We start from the raw sequence: 15,934 nt of genomic DNA, 5'->3' as shown, positions 1-15,934 counted from the left end.
CGACAGTTATTTGGCACAGTAATTGTTTTGACCCTAGTTTTAAGTTCAGGTAAAAATATCACATGAAAATATGACTAGTGTGTTATCTTGGTATTGCTTCCTGCTCATTTTTATGCTTGATGAGGGGATAGAGAAGCTTTTTGTTTTCATGTGTGCTTTAGGAATTCATAAAGAAGCAATCATTTACAATCAGTTTTTTCAGTATTTTTCTTTGTGATACTGTTTTGAATACCTTGACATGATCGTCTGCCAATACTGTGTATCCTCCCAGTACTAGGGGGAAAGAAAATGTTTTACTTTTAGAAGCTGTATACTAAAAAACACCTGTGTTTGTGTTTTCACTATCTTCAAATATCTATAAATAAACAACAAGGCAGATTTAAAAGTGTGAAAGACTGAATTCTGATAGTCTTGGTTAACTTTACACTTTTTGCTGGCAGCTTACTATCTTTCTTTGCCGCTCTCACACAGTTGTTACTAGTTGCGACCATTAAATACAACATGTTATTGCTGTTAAGGGGGCAGTTTTAAGCATAAAAAAACTATTGAATGTTTGGGCATTAAGAAATTAAGGTATCGGATTCCTACAGTGACCGACACACTTGGTAATACTGCATTTTTTTTAATGTGTATTATTACATCACATATCAAGATGCTGAACTTGGAAGTACCACAGCTCATTCACTGTGTCATGTGTCCCCCGGCTTGTTGTTCATGCCAACTAAGATTAGAGTAAGCGATTTAAAGATAGCCACAAAGGCCATTAAAGTAGGGATATCTATTGACTTGCTTAATTTAGGATCAGAGGGCTTCTGGATGCTCATTTACACTTGCAAGATCAAGATAAGTTGTAATGGATCAGATCCTATGGGGACAGAAACAATTAACAGGTGACACAAATGCCAAACACACACACACACACATGTACATACATAAATACATTCAGCCTTGAATGTACGGATTTAGAGTCTTTGAATTAGAGAGAAAAGAATATGGATGCTCAGGCTGTGTATTTATAGCTCGTCCATCCTGTAGAGCAGTAACAGATTTGGAGCTTAGGCTGCAGAAAGTGCTTATATATAGCCAGTCTTAGTGCCCTGTAAAGGCCTCAGAGGCTGATTACCAGCAAGTTTTCTACACAGGAGTTTCCCCTCAGGCTCTCTTTGTGTCCTCGTCCACCCTCCTACAGCCAGGTTGTCTCCCTCTGTGTCTATAAATTTAGCAAAGCCAACTCAGGCTTACAGTTAAAAGGACAGGTCAGGAAAACAACACACACATGCACACACACTTGCGTCCATCTAGTCACCTGAATTGACACCAGAGCTGTCGTCAGTCTTGCACCGCAAGAGGCCCTGGAAATGAAGCCTTTCGAGACGCACATCAATAGTAATGTGGCAGGAGGATTAATGGCACTAAAGATTAATGAAGTTATAAAGGAGGCGCACAAATGCACATGTTAACGGTCCCCATATGTTGCAAACAGTTGGAGAACAGGCTACCTTGTGCTCTTCATATGGCGAAAACCTGGAGTCTGCTAATAAATGAGACCACAGTCAGCATGTGGCAATTAGCATACACTCATATGCTTACATACCAGCACTTTAAAAGGAGTGCTTGAAGTGTTCTTTTTATCACTTTGCCTTTGTAATTCTATTTTTTTTTTTTTACCTCTGATCTTTCCTGTCTGCAGTGCACATGATGGAAATTCCCTTCATCGGGAATTAGGGCTGCTGTATTGTGTGTGCTGACGTGTGTGAGTGGTGTGTGTGTGTGTTTGTGTCTGTTTGCTTTCCGTTGAGGGGACACTGCCTCAGTCCATGCGTCATCTTTGGTCTCCCGCTCCCACGGCTGCTGTGAAATTCCCACTCCTGTTGAGAGGATTACACTTACACTGACCGTGAATGTGTGTGTGTTTGTGTGTGAATGTGTGCATGAGGACACGCTTAAAGTTGAGAAGTTACCCCGCCATCTCTCATTATCTTGTTGTGTTCATTTATTTATGAATTCGTTTTTCTTGTTACAATGAGTCAGATGTATAAAAATGAATAAAAGCTTGTGGTTGCTTTTTAGTTTTTTGGTTAAATTTATAAATGAAAGTAAAGGCAATGTGATTAACTTAAGTTGCATTTATGTCATGAGGGATCATGTCTTAGGATGAGGAAGTAAAACATTTGACAAATTAGATCCAAGCCTTCACAAGTTCTTCTGACTCACACATTTGTCTATCCGTAATGAGACCTGCACTGATCCACACAACAGAGTCTAGAAAATGAAGCCTTATGCCAGTCAGTCATTTTTTAGGGTCGCCTCGCTTAATGAGCGTAATCATGCTAAGAGGTCCCAGATAGAGACCTTCGGGGCCCCCTGTCCTGCAGCCAGCATTTGCTCCTACATGGTGGTCAGAGGTCAGGGGGACTGCCATGCACAGCTGGCAAAGATTAACAACACAGCACATGTGCACATTCGCGTACACAAATGCACCATTGTGCACAGGCCTCCTGCCCGTGTATGCTTGTATGCACATGTTTGTAGTGTTTGCTTTATTTCCAACATTCATTTAGCTGTGATGGGGCCGCTGCGGATGAAATACTGCCAACAGAGTGGCACATAAATAGAATATGGCTTCCACGAAATTCCTAGGAATGCTGAGGTCTTAAAATATGAAGATTTTGTTACCCATATTTTTTATTGTATTATTTATTGTATGCTAAAACTGCACTGTGCATCTGCAATTAAGTCCCATCAAAATTGTAGAGAAAACAAACCACCACTCCCCATTGACTGTGTAAAGGTGCCTCTCCTTCACTATCCCAAGTTCCCAAACGGTTAGAAACTTTGAACTTAGATTTAAAAAGCTGCTGAACACAAAGAAACTGAGTCAAAAGTAAGGACGAAAGTAAAAAAACATGCAAGAAGACGAGACACAAAACGGAAAATTGGGAAAATGTGGGATCGAAACACCAAGGCGATTGTCCTTATACAGTCCTGCTATAAACCCGATGTCCATTTGGTGTGAGATGACATCTTGAAATCCTGATGCAGGAAATACTGCTACATATGCACACAGTGTTACTGAACTCTCTGGCTGGGCCTGTTTGTAGGGTGGCAGGCCTCTCACCACAGAGAGCTTTGTGTGTAAACACCCAGGCAAAAAGTGCAGAGGGAGCACCCAGGGACAGTACCACTGTATGGACGTACATACATCAGTGTGCATTGTCTTTTCATTGTCTCTATCAGCAGCATGTATGTGTCGAGGGTACATGTTGTTGTTTGTACGTCATTGTCCCCCAATGAATGAGGCCTTTATTTTGTACGAGGGCGGCATGCACACACACCAGAGTATACTCGAGTACATATTCACACCCACGTAGCATGTGACCAGCCTAATCGTACCCTGACCAGATCCTCCTCTTTACACACAAACACACATACACAGTGTGTGGGTGAGGGACATATACTAACACTAAGCATGTGACGCCTTTCCTTATCATACCCCAATCCCTGCCCACATCCCTGCACAAACACATTTTATGTCCTTTTTCGAGACAGTAAACACTCATCAAAACCAGCCCCAGAACAAAGCACTCACGCGTGCAACTCTAACACACACCTGAGTGTGAGCAGCTGGTGTGTGTGTGCATGTATGCAGAGAAGGATCTGGCTGTGATGTGTGTGGAATAGCCAATGCTGACGAAAGAGGCAGAAAATAAACATGGGGCTCATGGGGAGTATTGTAATCCCAACTTCCTGTCACAGTCAGCGCCTATTTACAGACCAACAATGGGAAAGGCACAGCCAGTCTGCACACACACGCACACACACTGTTTGGTTCACTTTGTTTTCAGTGTGTGTGAATGAAGTGATACTGAAATAGATTGGTGAGCTAATACACATATCATATTATAGGGTAATACAAAGTGCTGTCAATAGGAGGCAGGTCTTTTTTACCAACTTCACTATCTGAACTGGAACACAGATAGAACACATTAAGTCCAGAAACAATACATTTTCAGAAACCTTCTCACCCTTTTTTATTGACGTGCGAAGGGGCTGCAGGCGTAAATTAGCTCTATGCGTAGTTTGCGTACTCTGATACAATGCATCAAATGGAAACATTTATTTTTAATTTTGTTCATGGTCCCTTTGCAAAAATAGTTTAACATGAGTACTCGTATAGTTGTAAAGGTTGTAAACAAACCCGAAGGTTCCCAAAGTTATTGAAAAGCTAAATGACAATCTGAACTCTGAATCTTTTTTGCTCTTTTTTTTTTTTTTTAAGCAACGTTGCCATGTTTTAAGTCTTGGAGCAATTATCCAGTGAGTACAATGTAATCCAATAGAACCAAGGGACAAGGAACTTTTTAAAGTTTATATTAACAGGAGTCTTTCCTTTCCTAAATTGATAATATTTAATTTTGTATTATTGCAAACAAACATGTCATATTAATGTTCTTAAATTTACAGCAACTTGTTGAATATTGACTTTTATAAGTCGTTTAAAAGCACCTTTAATGCCTTATTCTGTATGACATAAACTACGAGGAGGCATATACGAGTTTAAAAAATGAAACAACCTCAGAATGATTGTTATGGATAATAAAACAGAAGGCTGCTGCTGCACATATAGTAATATCTTTATATGCATTGCTTAGTGTTGTAGTTCTTACACAGTTTCTGTTTATAAAAATTCACAATAACTAATAATAACACTGTGCTGTCTCGCTATAAATACAACCCTGGCTAAAATACTGCTTTGGAAGGTCTTAGTTAATTTGTTGCATCTGAGTTCCTGCAGTCCAGTGTGTGTCTTCTTTGATCATAATGTTTTGGACCACAGTAGGTCTGTGTAATCACAGCCTTAATCCCTGGCCTAGAATCACACACAGAAACATCGGAGTTGATAGAAAGCCTTAGCTCTGTTTCCCTGAAGGCTTTGCCTAAATCCATACTCGCATTGATTGTTCAATCTACTCTTTTGGTTAAACAGGGAGTGGGATAAAGCCGCAGCTCCTGGATAACACGCTTTGGGGGTGTATGGGGGCACACATGCGCCCATGTGTTTGATTACATCTAAATGAGATGGCAGTAACAGAGTAAGGGTATCGGATAGATGTGTGTATGTGCGTACTTGTGTGTAAGGCGAGTGCGGTGGGCAGCTAAACACAGGCACTCAAAGAATCTCTTTCTTCTCTTTTGAAGTGAGTTCAAATGCTCTTCAAAGACTGTCTGCCTGTATGACGGTGCAGGAGGAGGGGGCATAGAGAGTGAGTGGGTGACCATGTGCTCTGCTCTAAACGCAGCTTCAGTTGCTGCTGCTAAGATTAAGTTAAGTTGTCGTCTGCTTCCAAAATTACATTTCAGGATTCTTGTATTAGCTGCATGTGTGAGTGCAGCCAAGCGCACACAACTTTAGTTGGCCACACTCCCCTAACAGACTGCCATGAGCCAGTCACACAGATGTGTGAGCACGTTGGTATTATTAGCCTTTGGGATGTGTCCATCATTATTACAAGTATTCACTCAGTTCCCACTATTTTAGGTTCACATAATCAAATGATGTGTAGTACAATAAACAAAGCATGAAGGTCATGATTTTCAGGTTGAAAAACTGCTTTACAGAGGAGTCCAGCTTATTTATTAAGAATTAATTTTAACACTGCTATTTATTACTGTCCAATGCTTAGTTTGGCACACTTATGTGAGATATGTTTCTGACTAACAAATGACCCAAAGAAAACACTAAAGCTTAAAAAGCTTGGAGACCCTCCAGTGACCTGTAGAAAGACTAACATCAATGTGGTGATTGAAGGAACAGGACTTTGGATAACTGCTTTTCAATAAGTTATATCAATTGTTGAAGGTGTTACTGGTTGCTTATTTACACTTTTGGATAACTAGCATGGTAGTCAGTAATGACAGGAAAGAAAGTGGTAGAGATGCAAGATGTATTTCTTCCTTCACTATACAGTGTGCTGGGTTCTTATGTTTACCTAAGAAATCACAAGCATGTATTATTGTATTTAAGTTAGTGTGGTGTTTATTATACCATTAATTGTTGCCCAATTTAGGGATTGATATTCTGATTTTTAGCTTTGGTTTTCTACCAATTGTTTTTGTTACTGTATGCTGAACCAAAGCACACAGCATGTTGCCTTTTTTTAAATCATCAGCTAATTCAATCACAGTCCTGTTTTGATTTTAATTCTGGATGACTTCCTGCCCGTCTCTGTCTGTCCTCTTGCTCCTGACTGCCTCTCTCCCCTCCTTCCCAGCGCTTGCGAGTGTCTCCCCTAGAGCAGAAATTACATGCTGCTTTGTGCCTGGTGTAAACAATGTTTTCAACAGTGCAGGCCTGTCCTGTCTCTCCCTCTCTCTCTCTCTCTCACCCTCTCTCATCGCCTCAGGGGATGAGTGGAGAGCGCAGGGAGAGGGCTGGCATAAAGAGGGGGAGGAGGATTGATGAGAGCGAGGGAGGTATCAGTAGGATAAAGGGAGAAGAGGAGGAGGGTTGAAGAGAACAAGAGGAAAAGAGCAACAGTCTGTTCCTGGAGCAAAAAAAATGGCCCAACCAGTCTGCGTAATAAGCATAATAAGAGAGGGTGAAGGGTGACGGGTGACACCTCCCTACCACCAAACAGACAGACACATACACACACTCTGGATAACTACCATTCAGTGTAATGATAGTCAATGGGCTCTGATTATCTCAGCATTACCTAGTGTACATACCCTGAAGCCCCTGTCTTTGTCAGCACACTTAACTTGTGCCAGCAGACTCATGTTGAAGGAAAGGAAATCAGAGTCTTGTGCTATAAAAGCAGGTAGGCATGCAGACATGATGTGCAAATGTGCAGTCTGGTTTATTCTGTTGTTAAAAAGCCAGAGGTAGTGTTCAACTTTTAGGTGGTAGTTTCTGTGAGCTTGTTATCTCCCTGACAGACAAAACACAACATCTTTATTCCTTTCTAGCTCTTTATCTCTTTCTATTTCCTCCGCTCTGTCTCCCTCCGTGTGTGAGGCCTGGCAGCCAGGGATCTAGAGGTTACATAAAGTGGATGTGGATCTGGGGAAGAAAGCAAAGAGATGTTACATAAAGAGCTGTAGCTGGACAAAGGTTAATAAAAATGGAGCCTTGTACTGTAGGCAGGAGGCATGGGAGAGAGTAAGCTTGAAAAAAAAACATAGAGAATGGCCATTACATAAACAGATAAAGATGGGGTGAATTATTGGTGGCTTTGCTTTAGAGTTACATAAAGAGATGGGTCCATCTAGCAAAATGAATTACAGCATGTGTGTGATGCTTGTCGGCCAAATCTGAACTCATAATACCTTAAAAGACATATTTTTTTTCTGATTTCTGTCTGTGTTTTACACACATGGATTAGTGAAGGTACCATGCAATCGAAGTCCACACAAAGTACCAAGAGTCACTCACACACACACACACACACAAAAATATTCAAATGTGCATGCTACTGCTCACACACTTGTGGGACTTCATAATCAGTTTGCAGTCTACATCTGGCCACTCTGCTGCGTTAGATGCCGTTATACCCCCTTTCAGTTGGTTACTATTGGGCCTTCTTCCGATTTACCTTACTAACAAGTTAGCAAGCGGCAAACTGGTTGTATGTCGAACATACATACATGGACAACAATCTCTCTGTCTTTCCAACAGACACTTTAGGAACTTTCTTAAGGGATATGATGCTTTGTGAATAACTTGTATCTTCACCATGATCTGGTCTTTACTCCAACGGAAATTCTTATAAAACATGATTCTAAGAATTTTCCTACGATTCTCTCAGAATATGTTACTAGGGAGCTTTATGAATCCTTTAATTGTTTGTTTATCCCTCCACGCCACGCCATGTCACTGCTCAGTCCATCCACAGCTTCCCATCATCTATCTGCTTTCTCTCTTTTCATCCCCTTTTCCCCCGCTCTTCCTCCTGCAACCCCCCCCTCTCCCTTTACCGTCTGCTTTTTGCAAAATGTCATACAACACTCTGTAATATCTATCATTAGAAGGGGGAGGCAACATGAAAGGCTCATGCTTATTAAAGTGTGTGCTTGAGTGTGCAGGCGCATCTGTCTGACTCAATAACTTAAGGAAAAATAATATTCTAAAACGAGGTGTACTTTTGTGACAAATGGAGAAAATGTATTTCTGGTGGTATCAAAACTGTTGCATAAGATATTATGCAGTCAGTTATTTAACACTGAGATATGTCTTTATATTTACCTTTACATGCAATGGGCATGTGGAAGCACAAAATATTTTCTTAATTCATGTCTCTATTTTCTTAACCAGATACTACTACAACAAGAGGATACTCCATAAGACCAAAGGCAAGAGGTTCACATACAAGTTCAACTTCAATAAACTGGTTTTGGTCAACTACCCCTTCATTGACATGGGCTCCACTGGTAAGTCTGGACAGTCTGACACTGTGTGTGCATGTTCAGATATATCTTAATCCCTCAATAGGATAGCATGATTACATAGGATTACACAGGAGAACATAATATATCATTTCTCAGTATTCTTTTCCTCTTTTTTTTTTTCCTTCCACGCTCCCTCCCCTGTTGTCTCCACTCTCCAGGAAGCAGCGTCCCACAGAGCGCTCCTCCCGTCCCCACTGGTGCAGGGACTCACTTCCGTTTCCCTCCCTCCACACCATCTGAAGTCCTCTCCCCGAATGAAGACCTACGCAGCCCTGGTGGCATGTTCAGCTCTGTGGCCCGACGTATGGCCCGTGGCTCCGTTAGCGACTGTAGCGATGGCACCTCTGTCAATTCTGAGATTGAGGATGGCAACACGGGAGCGGGAGAAGAGAGGGGAGAGAGGGGTGTGAGTGGAGGAGGACATGGTGGTGGAGGTTACAGAAGCATCATTCATCCACGTCTTTCTCATGAAGCCCTGTTTCGCATGTACGGAGGACCAGGCAACCCCGCTGGACACCCAGGCTCCCGTGGCCCTGCTGGGCACCGGATCCACCAAGAGCCCCTGTCCCCCTTCCCTGTGTCTCCTTTACCAGGACCAGGAGGAGCCGGTCTGCTAGCACCTCCTCTGTCTCCTGCGCTCTCCATGACCCCAACATCTCACCTCCCCTACACCCCCTCACCCACACTGTCACCAATGTTAGGCTCTCACTTCTCCTTCAACGCTGAGGACATGAAACGCTACCTGCAGGCTCACACCCAGTCCGTGTACAACTACGGCCTGAGCCCCAGAGCCTTCCTCCAGTACCCCAACATCGTCATCCCTCAGCCCCACCGGCCATCTGCAGACAAAACCCTGACCGGAGAGAGAGGAGAGAGAGCAGAACGAGTAGCTGCCGGGGTAGGAGAGCGGCACCATCATCCATCCCTGGCTCACTCCGCCCACCACCATCCGCATCCACCTCATTCCGCCCATCCTCACCCCCATTCTCACTCCATGCACCACTCGCTCCACCTGGGTGAGGAACCTCCACACATGTCTCCCTTCAAGTTCAAGCTGCAGCCACCACCGCTGGGCAGGAAGCAGAGAGATAGTCAGAGTAAACCCAGGCAGAGCTCCATGTCCTCAGGCTCAGGATCTGGGTCCATGTCATCTACATCTGGCCTCGGCTCCTCGCTGTCGTTTGGCAGCGACCTAAGCTCAGCCAGTGGCTCAGGCCTGATTTCTGCCTCCTCCTCGACACAGTCCCTAAACAGTGCAGGACTTCCCAAGATAAAGGTGAGTTACATGGACACAAACTTCTCCCTCTATGATCCATGCATCAATCTCAAAATAACATATGTGACCACAAAGGACACATGTATTTCTTCCTAAGTATCAATAACATGCTGTTGTCAGACGTTATCCAAAAGATAACATTTTGTTTTAATTAATGCTTCAGGTGAATACTTTTAAAATAAAACCTTACTGGACTGAAATGTTGTATTAGAAATAATCAGCGGCTTCTACAACTTCCCCCTTTCATGTTGTGTTCATCTTCGCCTCTGTTTCCTATTTATCTTATTTACCAGGTGGAGCCCATCTCTGATATCGAGTCAGAGGAAGAGGTGGAGGTGACCGACATCAGTGATGAGGACCCAGATGAGAGAGATGAGGATTTTGAGCTCTTTTCCCCTCGCCATCCCAGACCCCTCAACCACCACCACCACCACCACCACCACCATCACCATACCAACGGCACAGCAATGCCCAAACACCATCCCCATCCTGATGAGGACCTTGATGAGGACGTGTTCAAAGCCCCTGCTCCGCCTCCGCCAAGCCTGATGCCCTTCTTCACCTCACATCACACACACTCCACTTTGTATCGTGGGTTGCCCACCCTCAAGAGTGAACCCATTGAACCAGGGGATGGTCACACACCTCCCCCTCAGACAGGGTCGGCTGGAGCTTCCCAGACAAAATGCATCCCCCTAAAGTTGCGATTCAAGAGGCGCTGGAGTGAAGACCAGCGCATGGAGGCCTCACAGGAGGAGTCGGACGACAAGAAAGTACGACCCCAGGAGGAGAGGGAAAAGGAGAGGCAAAGTAATGGACGGATGGAGATGGATGAAGATGGGACAGGCAGCGGGGATGGAGACAGTCCTCCACCATTGACGTACGAGGGCTCTTTAACCACACCGTTGTCTTCACAGCGGAGAGTGAGTGCTGAGCTGCATCGTGCCACTGCACAGCTGTCTCTGGAAAACAAAGACTGCTGATGTGAGACACAAACACTACTGCTCCAGTAGTACTGGAGGTGGAACAGGGGTGTGTAAATGGTCTCTCTGTAATCCCTCTTCCACACTTGCAAACTAGATTCCTGAAACCTCCAGTGAACTGAGAGCTCAGTCCAACATACACACATACTAAACCTTCACCTCAAAGAAAGCCTGACTCTTGTTTTGTCAAATCTTTCACCAGACCTCTGTCTGGATCAGGGTTCTTCTGGGACACATCTTTTTTGGGAGGTGGGACTCACTCAGACTAAGCCATGCCAGCCAACAGTGACTGTGATGGGGGTGAAATCAGAGGGAGGCTCCCCTTATGAAACTTGACCCCAAGTTCACCTCCCACCTGGCCAGTGAAGCTCCCCATGCCCCGCACCGGTAGCACAGCTCCCTCATTCAGACCCCATCCGTCAAATCAGCAGCACTTTCCTGAGGAGACACACACTCCCTTAAAACCCAGAAACCAACCTAGGATGATGTTGCTTACACTCTCTCCTATGTTTTTTTTCCTAAAAGCTGGTGGGACTTTGATAAGTGCCTGTATCTAAAACCCACAACCCTGGATGTACAGGAAAGATAACAAAGGATAAAGACGAGTGCAATGATAAATCATTCTTTAAGTCATGAAATGCTTGTAAAGTTCAAAAAGATACTGACAAAAACAAGTGTGTCTCAAAGACTGAAGAGTGGGGCTGTTTTAAACCTGGCCCACTCCACTCAGGGAAGTCTATTGCTGTATGTTTATTGGAATCATGCACACAAACACACAGGCAAAAACACAGCCAACAGTGAAGAAGACCCACAATGGAAATCACAAAAGTACACACACACATTCACAAATACACTGACTTTGACTCTCGCACACTGTTCTCTTAGAGCTTTTGACTTTTGTATAACCTTTTCCTGTCTCTCTCCTGTCCTGTTACTTTTTCTCTTGCGAACCACCTGTGGAAACATGACTCAATTTAAGAAATAATTGTAACCCCAGGAAGATACTAGTTGAAGCATGAAGAGGAGACCATTGTAGAAAAAAAAGGACAGCATATGGGACCAACAGTGGGGGAAGGCAGCAGGAGGGATTCTGAGGCGTTCATGTAACTGTTAACCAGCCTAATCACCTCATCTAACATGGCTTGTATATTTAAAAAAAAAAAAATCTGCAGGCCAAGCAGCACAGAATACCAGATCACCAGCTAAAGCTCCTCTAACAATCGTAATGTTAAACTAAACCAGCAAACACACATACAGACACAACACTGCCTTTTGCTCCCAAATACACACACACTGTCCGGACCTCCAGCTCTCCCTGAAGTGGCATCATCCTCAGACTCTGTCAGTGTTTAACACTGCCAGGCCTGTGAGAGTCTGAGAGAGCAGGGAACACCTTAGACCTCACACACACTCACACTCACACTCACACACAGCCTATCTATGCCTTGTTTTTATAGCATGTATAAAAGTGCAAACTGAGCTCTAATAACACACAAACAGACTATATCTTTATATATTCTAAATATTATAATTAAATGAGTTACATTTTAAAGACAGCCATAGCATTTTAATGGTAAGAATGATTTTGTAAGTGGATTGTTTTTTTTGAAGTGGTAAGAAACTCGTTTAGTGATATACGGTTACATGGAGGGTGGGTGGACAAGATAAAGAGGGGTGGAGGTCCAGGCTTGTCTTGTAAATTTGTTTCATAGAAGAAACAAGCCACAAGACCAGCATAGGAGTTCAAGAGACTGACAATGACTCACTCTGCTGTTCACTGTATTTTCAGCACGCAGCGCTCTTCTTCTTCCTGTCTACACAGTCTAGCTTATAGGGTTCTCCCAGGCTTGTGCTCTCCTGGCCCTAGGCCATCTCTCCAGGCTCTCTGTGTGTGTGCTTAGTGTTAGCCAATGGGTTATTAGTTAAGTAGTAATCCTGTCTTTTCTTTTATTCCACTTAGCATAATGCTCCAAAGTTCACTGCAGCAGGGGGGAGGGGGTAAAGGGGTTAATCATTACTGTATGATAGCCTGGAACATGTGAGACCCTGTCCTTAAAGGCCCCTCTCCTACAACTATGCACATTTACACATACACAAATGATTATGTCTAACATGCTGGAGGCCAGGTCGTCGAGGGGTCTGATTGGACACCAAGGCGAGCTGTGTTAAACAGCAGCCTGTCCCCGCCTGGCCAGCGACAAGTCAGATCTATTGCAGCGACCTGTGAGATCGACAGCCTCCAGGCAGTCTGTGTGGCTGAGCTGATTGAATTTCCTCATCAGACCCCTGTGGGCTGGACTGGAGCATGTCACAACACACACACACACACACACACACACACACACACACACACACACACACACACACACCCGAGTCCTGAGTCTGTACCTGAACTGATAGCTGCCTTATTACTACTTGTCATATCTCAGTAACAGATGAGGAATCTGTCTTACCTGCTCTGCACTCTTTCTCTCTCCTCTTTCCATTTCCTTTTTTCCTCACTCTGTTTCAGGCATTTGTCTGACGTCCCGCTAACTGAGGGGCAGTCTGACTCAGTCATGATATTGCAGGGTAAAAAGATTGACTGGACTCTTGATTGTAACACAGGCTATCTCTCGTCCTGTTCCTGGCCTCTACAGTCACAGAGCGGTAGATAAACAGCACAGTTACATTTCTCTATCAGAAGAAGAAAGGTTTCTCAGTTTATTTTTCTGATGTTGATATTGATTATTGTTGGTGTTATTATTGTTCCCATTGGGTTATGTACCTTTCCATCTGGCATTATTATTATTCCATGGCTCTGTTAGCTGTTGCTTTTTATGTTGTGTACATCCTTTCTCTGTTTCAAACCTTGAAGCCCCATAAACCAGAGATGTTTTACTTATATTTAGTTTTTACAAATGTAAAATAACTCAAATGTGTAATATTAATTTTGATGCTGACAGAAAAAAACACCCAGGGCAGAGAGGAGAAGGGCAGTGGCAAAGGATTTTATTTAGAGGGAGAGGGAGGAGTGATTTTATCTTTTGTCATGTATTGTAATTTTTGTTTTATAATGTTACTATTATCTCTCTCTTGCTCTTGTACATTTTTTCTTGTTTTTTTTTCTGGGGGGGAGGGTTATATTTCAAAAGAAGAAAAAAGATGTGTATTGTTCGACTCTGTAAAGGTCTATCTTCCCCCTCTTTCAGTCTCTTCTTTTGCCTTGTCTCCCCCGAGCAGTTACATAACACTCAGATGGAGAGATGAGAGTTAATACCATGATGTAACATTGAATTTCTCCACTTCTTTAGTGTTTTTTTCCAAACTTGTAATTAAGCTGTAATCAGGGTTAATTAAAACTGGTTAAAACCCAATATGAATATCAATGTGTTGTTTATGTCTGCTATTCTCTCAATCATCCATATTTATTAGTGACGCATAATAAGACAGTTCAGTTTTTTTGTAAACAGAGATTAGCTCCTTTCTTTTTGTCTCATCAACACGCCAACACAAATATAAGAGCTTTAGGTATTTCTGAGGCCACTTCAAAATGACAATAAATATCTGTCATTTGGCTTTTTTCAAGCAATTTGTCCGAAAGACTAGGTCTTATTTTCTTAAAGAATAAAAAGCTGTAAGCTTTTTGGCAGTGACTTTTACACAGATATTACACTTTATATTTTTAAAATGTCAATTCAGTTTTATGGTGATTTCTTTTCTGTCAAATTATATAGTTAGCTAGCTGCAAGTTTTTATATTTTATCTTTTTTCCAGCATTTTTAATTAAAGGAGTAATATGTAACTATGTCACCTAGCGTTTAAAATGGGTACTGCAGTCCAAATTCAAAATATTGGAGAGCACTGTCTCCTCCCGCCCGGCCTCCCTAAAGTCAATGTGCACACAGGTTCCATGTCGCACTGAAGCTTCAGTGTTTAACCAGCTATGCATCTGTCTTGAAACTTTTCTGCATTCTAACCCCTCTCCATTTTTCAAAAGCATCTCCAATATTTATCCAAGTTTGATCACTTACTGCATGGTTTGTTGAACTTATTAGAAAATGGCAGAGGCTTATTAGGTCGGGTAGATTTAGTTATATATGGACCAATTTGATTGCCTGCTTCCATCGCTGCAACACCTGTTTGTTTTGCCGTTTGCTTGGCAAACCGAAGGGCGACCAAAACAGCTGTGTGGGGGTGCCTTACAACCATCGCCTCCCTCCTTTGGTCGAAACAAAAACAGACCATTCCGCACCAGAATTCAAACTCAAGAGGAGGACATACTGACTGCTGCATTGTTGTCAGGGAAGCCAGCACTTCAACAAAGCATGTTTTCTTTATATCTGGTGATAAGGTAAGGTCATTTTATGATTTAAGTCAATAGATATCTTACAGATTGGTCCTTTATTAAACAGGCATTTTAACAGATGAACATAAACAAAATGAGCAAAGCTATTAAGACATCAAAATAAACTATAACAGCAAAAAACAATACAAACCTATTTAATAACTTAATAAATGAATATAAATTAAAATAAAGAATTCAGGTTTTAATCCATGTAAATATCAAGTAAATAAGACAAGTCTTAGGGCACTTCCAACTTTTTAAAAGACTGATAAAGATTTTCAAATCATTTTTTAAAGTTTATAGAGCCCATGAAGTCCCCAAAAGTAGCATCACAAAATCTTGTGTGCACAAGATTATTTTAATTGTTTTCCTTTTTTTTTTTTTTTTTAACTTTTACTTTTTAGGACTTCAGGGGTTCCGTAAATGATACAAAATTGGGAGTTACTTAAAAAATAGAAAACCTTTCAGCATAAATAATTAACATAGCCTATAATCAAAATATTATTAGGCCTACACAAAAATTCAATCTAGCAGCAAGTTTAGTGTATCCAACGAGACAGACGGTCAAAACCATCTACCTGCAACACACGGTGACTTTACCCGTACAGTATGAGTAACAAACAAACTAGTTATAGAGTATATAGTAAGTCAATTCGTTTCTGGGGGGATTAAGATTGTTTAAAATGAACACACGTCTAGTCTCCCTCTCATCAACAACTAGCCTGACCAGCTGCTAGCTTTAGCCTCATTTAACGAGCAGGTAAGATATCTTCTCTTCTAATATAACTTTTTAAGAAAGTGAGTATTTGGAAAAAGTCGCAGTTTTCCTTATTATAGTGAGTTGTTTTGCTTTGTTTTTGCAAATTGAAAATGTTTGAGAACCCAAAATGTGTAAAAAAA

The 15,934-nt window shown here is 42.3% G+C and overlaps 1 protein-coding gene across 1 annotated transcript in view; it reads left to right on the top strand.

Annotated features, from left to right (window-relative positions):
* Window positions 1-14,063, top strand: part of erfl3 (Ets2 repressor factor like 3) — a 47,138-nt gene extending 33,075 nt beyond the window's left edge. The window contains exons 3-5 of the mRNA XM_061049231.1: window positions 8,315-8,430; window positions 8,607-9,724; window positions 10,018-14,063. Coding sequence (XP_060905214.1) covers window positions 8,315-8,430; window positions 8,607-9,724; window positions 10,018-10,707 — 1,924 coding nt within the window. The 3' untranslated portion in view covers window positions 10,708-14,063. The remainder of the gene's footprint in view (window positions 1-8,314; window positions 8,431-8,606; window positions 9,725-10,017) is intronic.
* The last annotated feature ends 1,871 nt before the right edge of the window (window positions 14,064-15,934 follow it).

Source organism: Labrus mixtus, chromosome 11 (assembly GCF_963584025.1).
Source record: "Labrus mixtus chromosome 11, fLabMix1.1, whole genome shotgun sequence".
In the NCBI taxonomy this organism is placed as follows: Eukaryota; Metazoa; Chordata; class Actinopteri; order Labriformes; family Labridae; genus Labrus; species Labrus mixtus.
The sequence above is the reverse complement of the archived record's forward strand: the minus strand, read 5'-3'. Positions and strand labels throughout refer to the sequence as shown.